This window comes from Nycticebus coucang, chromosome 4 (genome assembly GCF_027406575.1).
Source record: "Nycticebus coucang isolate mNycCou1 chromosome 4, mNycCou1.pri, whole genome shotgun sequence".
Lineage (NCBI taxonomy): Eukaryota > Metazoa > Chordata > Mammalia > Primates > Lorisidae > Nycticebus > Nycticebus coucang.
Genome location: NC_069783.1, coordinates 30,432,313 through 30,441,862, shown reverse-complemented (window position 1 = coordinate 30,441,862; position 9,550 = coordinate 30,432,313). Strand labels below are relative to the sequence as shown.

The 9,550-nt window shown below is 43.9% G+C and overlaps 1 protein-coding gene across 1 annotated transcript in view; it reads left to right on the top strand.

The window, feature by feature from the left end:
- The first annotated feature begins 4,493 nt into the window (after positions 1 to 4,493).
- The window catches only part of NLRC4 (NLR family CARD domain containing 4), a 31,072-nt gene continuing 26,015 nt past the window's right edge, over positions 4,494 to 9,550 (top strand). Inside the window, exons 1-3 of the mRNA XM_053589325.1 lie at positions 4,494 to 4,779; positions 5,573 to 7,567; positions 8,288 to 8,380. Coding sequence (XP_053445300.1) covers positions 4,494 to 4,779; positions 5,573 to 7,567; positions 8,288 to 8,380 — 2,374 coding nt within the window. The remainder of the gene's footprint in view (positions 4,780 to 5,572; positions 7,568 to 8,287; positions 8,381 to 9,550) is intronic.

The following is a 9,550-nucleotide window of genomic DNA, read 5'->3' as shown; positions in this document are numbered from 1 at the left end:
CTATAGTCCCAGCTACTTGGGAAGCTGGGGCAAGAGAATCGCTTGAGGCCAGGAGTTTGAGGTTGCTGTTAGCTGTGACACCACTGCACTCTACCAAGGGCGACATAGCGAGACTCTGTCTCAAAAAAATATATATCTGGGCATTGTGGTGGATGCCTGTAGTCTCAGCTACTTGGGAGGCTGAGGCAAGAGAATCGCTTGAGCCCAGGAGTTTGAGGTTGCTGTGAACTGTGACATCACAGCACTCTGCTGAGGACGACAGTGAGACTGTGGTCACCTGCCACAATGCCCAGCTAATTTTTAGAAAGAGGATCTTGCTGTCGCTTAGACTGGTCTTGAACTCTGGAGCTCAGGCGATCCACCGCCTTAGCCTCTCAAAGTGCTAAGATTACAGTCCAGCCAATTTCTGTTATCTGAAAACATCACTTTCAACTGCTCTTCTTACAATGATCCATTTCAGTTACTCATGTAATAAAGCAAAAATGCTTCATCTTAGCACACAACGTTCTCCGTGGCTTTCCTTCTTTGTACTCTGACAACATAACTCCTCTTTCTGTCGCAATCCCTCATTCTCCTTGTCTTCATAGCCTTGTGCCTCTTTTTCCTCTCACCTGGAAGGCATTTGACCTCCTTACCTCCACTTCCACTCCAGCCAAACCACCTGGCCTCATCTAATCCTTTACACCCTGGTTCAGGTGCTGTCTCCTCTATGACAACTTCCTCTCTGGATGATCCCAGTCTATGTTGCTCTTTCCTGGAACGACAAGAAAAGAAAGATCCACTCCACTCATTCTGACACTCACTCATACAATCTTTTGATATTGAATTCCAAGTTGCCCCCCTACTTCTGAGCAGCAGCAACGGGAAGAAAGTTAAGAGAGAAAGACAAAGTTCCAGTTGAGTATAGTTTGGAACTCTAGGCCAGGAATCCTGAGACCTGGGTTCTCTCTAGGGCTTGACCTTAAATAGCCAGTGCCTTTGAACAAGGTTTATCTTATTTGGGCCACCATTTTCTCATCTATAAAAAGAGGGGCATTAGCTAGATAATTGTTTCAGTCTGTCCACCTGATAGTTTCTGATTTTGGAGTTTTTTTTTTTCCTAGTTTTACAGAAAGAAGAGTAGTTTTACAGAAAGAAGAGGACAATATTGGGATCATCTTCAACATGTTCATTTGGAAATAAAATATTTTACTGAGATATAGAAAGGCAGAAAGCTTTTATTCACAACAGTAAGTATACTAGGAATAAGGTTTGCCTGGTTATATAGTCTTCTATCAAATATGGATGATACTAAATGGAAAATCAATTCATGCCTTCTTCTGACCAGTCGCAAATGGAATTCCCAATAAATATTATTTTGTTGTTTTGGGAATTCAGTGACAAACATGGCAACCTGTGATAAAAGGCAGAACCACTGATAGGACTTACAGGAGAGTGACCAGGTGTGTGTTTTAAACTGTTAATTCCCTGACGTCACCTGTTTAAGCATGTCTTTCTAGCCAGGCAGCAGAGAGCTATACTTTTCACGGTCATTGTGAAGAAACATGGTATAGATCTAAGTGGCAATCAAAATGTAGCTCTTTCCAAGCTGGTGACTGGGTATAGGCTTATGCTATCTAATGTAGTAGCCACTAGCCACTTGTGGCTATTTAACCATAAATTTAAATAAATTAAAATGAAATAAAATCTGAAATTCAGCTGTTTAGTCATTTTAGCCACATTTCGAGTGCTCTATAGCTCCATGTGGCTAATGGTCATCATATTGTATAGTGCAGATATACACACACGTAGAACATGTTCATTATCACAGCAAGTTCTATTGTAAAGCACTAGTCTAACAAAGAGATGTTCCGAGAAGGGTGAACAGTGAATGAATAAATGAATGAATGCGCAGCATTTTATACCACCTAACTACTTGGTCCATATCCTTGGATCTATGCCATAGTTGGTAAAAAGAATGTCTTATATATACAGTTATATAGTGTACTTTTCAAATTTTAAAACTTTTTAATGTAGGGGACTTATGTGATTTTATTCCATATCATGAGTCTTTAAAATAATCAGAGAAAGTATATGTATCTTCATTTGATAGCTGAAGCAATGTAGCCTCAGAAAGCCTAGTCTTGTGAACTTGAGCAGGTCTTTAGGTCTTTCTGAGGCTGTATTTCTTCTACTATAAACTGAAGATCATGACTAGATGCAGACAGACTTAGACTTTCCCTCCATAGAAAGGATGTAGAAACCAAAAGAAACAAGACCCCGAAGGAGAGAGATGGGACGCCCTCACAGGACAAGGGATGGAGCAAAACTCTAGCTGAGGTTAGCAAAGGACTGCAGTGGTGAGGAAGAGAACCAGGGTGGAGCCTGTACTTCGAAGTGTACTGCATTTCAGGCCCAAGTGGCTTTGGGGCTTGCTCATTCACTCTCAGTTCAGTCAAGGTAGGTTTTGTTTGGTTTGTTTTTTTTGAGACAGAGTTTCACTATGTTGCCCTCAGCAGAGTGCCATAACATCACAGCTCACAGCAACCTCAAACTCTTGGCCTCAAGCGATTCTCTTGCCTCAGACTCCCAAGTAGCTGGGATTACAGATGCCTGCCACAATGCCTGGCTATTTTTTGGTTGCAGTTGTCATTATTGTTTAGCAGGCCTGGGCTGGGCTCTAACCCACCAGCCTCAGTGTATGTGGCCGGCACCCTACTCACTGAGGGCCCCGAGCCTCAAGATAGGTTTGAAAGCCAGTAGCAGCCTAACCCGGGAAGAAAACTAGAGCAGAGTGAGAAACCAAGAAGATATTTCTCCAGGCTGTCTGGGATACAACCTGGGTGCAATGTAGTCTATATTGGCTGTGGTTCAAAAGAGTAGGGCACTGGCCCCATATGCCAGAGGTGGCGGGTTCAAACCCAGCCCTGGCCAAAACTGCAAAAAAAAAAAAGTAAGACTCTGTCTTAAAAAAAAAGAGAGAGAATTAGACCTTGTAGAGTGGATACAAAAATGATACAGCTTCCCCAGAGACCAGGAGAGGTAAGAAAGCTTAGACTGCCTAGAAACCAATGTTTTGAAGTGATACTCTTCAGAAAAAACAAAAGTTGTAGGGGATAAAAATGTGTTACTATTCTGTTGCATGGTGACAGCAGAATAATGGTTAAAAACAGTACCTAAGACCTGGCATGGTGGCCCATGCCTGTAATCCTAGCACACTGGGAGGAAAGGGTGGGAGGCTCCCCTGAGCCCACTAGTTTGAAACCCTGACGCTGCAAAAAAAATAGAAGATTTAGCCAGTCATGGTGGTGTGTGCCTATAGTCCCAGCTACTTGGGAGGCTGTGGCAGCAGGATCACTTAAGCCCAGGAGTTTGAGCTTGCCACGAGCTATAATGATGCCACTGCATTCTAACTGGGACAACAGAATGAGACTTTATCTGCAAACAAAAAGTAGTAGCTAACATGTATGGACCTATTACTTCGTAGGAGATACAGTATATGAATTCTTTATTATTATTATTATAAAAAAGCCTGGCTACTTTTTTTTGTTTGCAGTTGTCATTGTTATTTAACTGACCCAGGCTGGGTTTGAACCTGCCACCCTCGGTGTATGTGGCAGGTGCCATAACCACTGTGCTATGGGCACCAAGCCCAGTATATGAATTCTTATAATAACTTCAACAGTTAAAAACTGTTCTCAACCCCATTTTACAGATGAGGAATCAGTGGTATGCCGGGGCTAGATCTTATTGTTTTATAAAACCTGACTGTTGAATTTTCAAGACTTTTTTTTTTTTTTTTGGCCATTTGACATACATTGTTAGCTTGAAATTGGCCATGGTGAGAATATTTATACCATAGGGACTGGCAAATTAGGGCCTTAACTCCCAGAGGGCCAGTTTTTTTTTGTTTTGCTTTTTTGAGACAAAGTCTCAAGCTGTCACCCTGGATAGAGTGCTGTGGCATCACAGTTTACAGCAACCTCCAACTTGGGCTCAAGCGATCCTCTTGCCTCAGTTTTTCTATTTTTAGTAGAGACAGGTCTTGCTTTTGCTCAGGCTGGTCTCAAACTCATGTGGTCAAGCAATCCACCCGCCTCGGCTTCCCAGAATGCTAGGATTATAGGCGTGAGCCACCTCGACCAGCGCAGAGGGCCAATTTGTTAAACATTTAGCAGCACATTGTTGAAACAGGCTGAAAGAGGTTTAGTAACTCGCCAAAGTTACAGAGATGGCAGCGAGTGGCAGAGTCTAAAACCCACAGTCTTATCACTGGGACCTCACTGGGGACTGTTTAATAGTGGAGGACAAGATTACTCACCTTACTTCATCACCAAGGCAAAACCATCTTGCTCACCAATGACTCTGGGGTTTGGAATGAGGGGCTTTGTGGAGCTTTTCTTGAGGGCCTGAAATTCAAACATTTGGCATCTTCATGACTCATTTCTTTTTTCTACGGCCCTGATGCTCTGGCAACAGATACTGATGTGCATATTTTATGTAAACAAATAAATATGTATATCTCCCCCCTCTCCTCAGTGAATTTCATAAAAGGGAATAGTCAAGTCCTCATTCAAAGGATGGGAATGACTGTTACCAAGCAAATTACAGATGACCTATTTGTATGGAATGTTCTGAATGGTGAAGAAGTAAACACCATTTGCTGTGAGAAGGTTGAGCAGGATGCTGCCAGGGGAGTCATTCACATGATTTTGAAGAAGGGCTCAGAGGCCTGCAACCTCTTTCTTAAATCCCTTGAAAAGTGGAACTATCCTCTATTTCAGGATTTGAATGGACAAAGTAAGTATCAGTTTGTTTGCATCTTTTTCTACAAATAGAATCAACCATGAAGAAGGAGAAGCAATCCCTATGGTAGAGCCTCTGCTCTCTTCCTTCTGCGTATATATGCAAGAAATTTGCCTGGTGGTGGGCTTTGAAAAGCTCAGGAAAAACTCCCATTAGATCAATTCATGGTGAAGCCAAATAAGTAATCTCAGGGTTGAGGAGGAAATGGTTTTAGTATAGTCTCACTTCAAAATAAAACAGGACAATAGATGCTCCTGTTAAGCCAACGCTGCCATGGTTCTTGACATTCCTTGGTCTGATGAGATCTACCCATGGGCTATAGTCCCAGCTGACTTCCCAGTCCATGATCCAAGCTTCCTGGTAAAGAGAGACTGCCTGCCTCCAGGAGAATGATTCTGCTTCTCATGAAATATTAATTTGATTTTTTAAGTTAGTAAATCTTATCATGACAGATTTTCATTAAGGTTAAGGCTGACAGTTACCCTGAATCATCATTCTCAGCCACATCCTTCACTTTCCGTAACTCAAACACAAGCTGCTCCCATTCCCAGTCATTTGGTGGTAGGAAGGCAGACACACGAGACGAAAGGGGGAGGAGGGCTTTACCAGGGGAAAGCAGGAGTGGGCTTTTGGTACCCTCCACACCTGCTCAGATTTGGGGAAGAAGATCAAAGTCAGCAAGGGCAGATCTATCACTCCTCCCTTCACCTTCCTTCACCCTCCTATACTCTAAGTATCGGGGAGGCGCAGAACTGGGTCCTCTTTAATACCATTTCTTGTCTAACAGGCCTTTTTCATCCGCTATCAGAAGGAGACCTGGATGATTTGGTGCAGGAATTAAAGGACTTATACCATACCCCATCTTTTCTGAACTTCTACCCTCTGGGTGAAGATATTGACATAATTTTCAATCTGAAAAGCACCTTCACAGAACCTGTCCTCTGGAGGAAGGACCAGCACCATCGCCGCATGGAGCCGCTGACCCTGAGCAGCCTGCTGCAAACCCTCCAGAGCCCCTGCATCATCGAGGGGGAATCGGGCAAAGGGAAGTCCACCCTGTTGCAGCGAATCGCCATGCTCTGGGGCTCCGGAAGCTGTGCGGCTCTGACCAAGTTCAAATTTGTCTTCTTCCTGCGTCTCAGCAGGGCCCAGGGTGGGCTCTTTGAAACCCTGTGTGATCAACTTCTGGATATACCTGAGATGATCACGAGGCAGGCCTTCATGGGCATGCTGCTGAGGCTTCGGCAGAGGGTTCTTTTCCTCCTTGATGGCTACAACGAATTCAAGCCGCAGAACTGCCCAGAAATTGAAGCCCTGATAAAGGAAAACCACCGCTTCAAGAACATGGTCATTGTCACCACCACCACCGAGTGCCTGCGACACATCAGGCAGTTCGGTGCCCTGATGGCCGAGGTGGGGGACATGACAGAGGATGGTGCCCAGGTGCTCATCCGGGCAGTGCTGCTCCAGGAGCTGGCTGAGGGCTTGCTGCTCCAAATTCACAAATCCAGGTGCTTGAGGAATCTGATGAAGACCCCACTCTTTGTGGTCATTGCTTGTGCACTCCAGATGGGTGAAAGTGAGTTCCACTCTCACACGCAGACGACGCTGTTCCGTGCCTTCTACGACCTGCTGATACAGAAAAACAAACACAAACACAGGGGCCTCACGGCAAGTGACTTCACCCAGAGCCTGGACCACTGTGGAGACCTCGCTCTGGAAGGCGTGTTCTCCTGCAGATTTGATTTCCAACTGGAGGATGTGTGCAGTATGAACGAGGATGTCCTGCTGACAACTGGTCTCCTCTGTAAATACACAGCTCAAAGGTTTAAGCCGACCTATAAATTCTTTCATAAATCCTTCCAGGAGTACACAGCAGGACGAAGACTCAGCAGTTTACTGATGTCCCGGGAGCCAGAGGAGGTGACCAAGGGGAACAGTTACTTGCAGAAAATGGTTTCCATTTCCGACATTACATCCCTGTACAGCAACCTGCTCCTATACACGTGCGGGTCGTCCACCGAAGCCACCAGGGCTGTCATGAAGCACCTTGCAGGGGTGTGTCACCATGGCAGCCTCCTTGGGTTGTCCATCGCCAAGAGGCCACTCTGGAGGCAGGAATCCATGCAGAGTGTGAAAAACACCACGGAGCAAGAAGTTCTGAAGGCCATTAACACCAATTCCTTTGTTGAGTGTGGCATCAATTTATTCCATGAGAGTATATCCAAATCCGCCCTGAGCCAGGAATTTGAAGCTTTTTTTTGTGGTAAAAGCTTATATATCAGCTCAGAGAACATCCCTGATTACTTATTTGACTTCTTTGAACACTTGCCTAATTGTGCAAGCGCTCTGGATTTCATCAAACTGGACTTTTACGGGGGAGCTACGGCTTCACAGGACAAGGCAACAGAAGACACAGGCAGAGTCCACACAGACAAGTCCTCAGAAACCTACATTCCCAGCAGGGCTGTATCTTTGTTCTTCAACTGGAAGCAGGAATTCAAGACTCTGGAGGTCATACTCCGGGATTTCAGCAAGTTGAACAAGCAGGATATCAGATACCTGGGAAAGATATTCAGCTCTGCCGCAAGCCTCAGACTGTACATTAAGAGATGTGCTGGTGTGGCTGAAAGCCTCAGCTTGGTCCTCAGCACCTGTAAGAACATTGATTCTCTCCTGGTAGAAGCCAGTCCACTCACCATAGAGGATGAGCAACATATTGCCTCTGTGACAAACCTAAAAACTTTGAGTATTCATAACCTGCAGACTCAACGGCTGTCAGGTATGGTAAACATCAGCGGTTTAAGCTGCCTGCCTCTGTGTATGTGGCTGGTGCCCTACCACTTAGCTATGGGCACTGGGCCTTTTTTTTTTTGGTAGAGACAGGGTCTTACTATGTTGCCCAGGCACGGCCTCAAGTAATTCTCCTGAGCTGGCCACAACGCCCAGCTATTTTTTTATTGTAGTGTGGCCAGGGCTGGGTTTGAACCCACCACCCTCTGTATATGGCGCCCTAGTCACTGAGCCATAGGCGCCGCCCTTGCTGTAATATCTTAAATAGTAAGGCTAGCTTATTGATTTGAGACCTTTCCTCATGTCTAATATAAACATTCGATGCTATAAACCTCCCTGTAAGCACTATGTTAGCTGCAGATTTTGATGCTTTATTTTTATTTCTGCATTTTTCAAAGTATTATGTAGTTTGCTTTGAGACTTACTCTTTGAACCAGGATTGTTTAAAGGTGTATTGTTTAATTTCCAAGTGTTTGGAGATTTCCCTATCGTCTTTCTATTATTCATATCTAGTCTAATTTCTTTATTCTTAGAGAACACGGTTATAGCCAAGTACATTGCCCATCACTTATCAAAAATACATTTTTATGTCTATTTCATGAACATTTCCCGTCCATGGTGATAACTAAAAATCTTTTAGTTGATAATAGAAATGACAGAAATAGTAAATGTCAACTGTACACAGTCTAATTTTTTTTTCTTCTGGCAGGTGGTCTGACTGACAATTTGGGTAATTTGAAGAACCTTACAAAACTCATACTGGATAACATTAAGATGAATGAGGCAGATGCTATAAAACTAGGTCAGATTTTTGTTTTTTTCAATATTTTTATTAATGTAAGTTTGATAATAAGACTAGTTAACTCAAGTCTCTAACACTGTCTGTGTCTGCACAAAGCAAGGATGTGCTTGCTTTTTTATGTGCCTGTGCCTACCTTGGTCTCCTGAGACATCTTTTCTACTCCCATTACAACCCACCAGCGCTATTTAATTCAAATTGTACACTACTAGACAGTAACCCTTGGGAAGCAGAGCTATGACATGTTTATAAGCTTTTAACTTCCTTTCCCTGGCTGATTGGTTGTTTGTATTTATAACAGAAACAATATTAAAAAGTTTATACTATGGTTTCATGGTTAAGTAAAACTTCATAAATAAAAAGAGACACAAGAAAGAATGTGGATCAAGGAAACTTCAGGAGCACAAGCAGAACACCTGGGTGATCGCTTTCCCCCAGGGTCCTTTCCTTTTTCCCCTCTTCTCTTCTTTCTGCTGCGTGAGCCCTCAGGAAAACGCTCCAGCGCTCCTCTCTTCCCTCAGCCATGTTCTTTTTCATTTTGCTTCCTTCCAAAACCCAATTCTGTCCTATAGCAACATGCCTGACCTCTTTTTCCTTGTTGAGCCTAAGAATAATCAGGTTAATTCACTGTTCAATAAACACTTACTGAATACATATGAAATACACAGAATATCAGAGCGGGCAGAAGCCTGAGAGCATCAACTCCAACTCAGTCATTGTATAGAAAACTCCCCTGGAACCTAGAATGGTTTATTGACTTGCTCAATGTCTCACCATTTGGTAGAAAGTGGTCAAGAAGTACCTCTCTAGGACAGTCTGGTTCTGCTATTAAGGAATCAAAATATAAACTTGGATGCCAGGTGCAGTGGCTCATGTCTCTAATTCTTGGAGGCCAAAGCAGTGCATTGCTCTGAGCTCAGGAGTTCAAGACCAGCCTGAGCAAGAGTGAGATCCATCTCTACTAAAAATAAAAAAAGGCCAAGCGTAGTGGTGTATGCCTGTAGCTACTAGGGTGGCTGAGGCAAGAGAATTGGTCAAGCTCAAGAGTTTGAGGTTGCTGTGAGCTGTGAGGTGACAACACACTACTCAGGGTGACTGAGTGAAACTCTGTCTTAAAAAACAAAACAAAGGCCAGGCTCAGTGGCTCATGCCTGTAACCCCCAGCACTCTGGG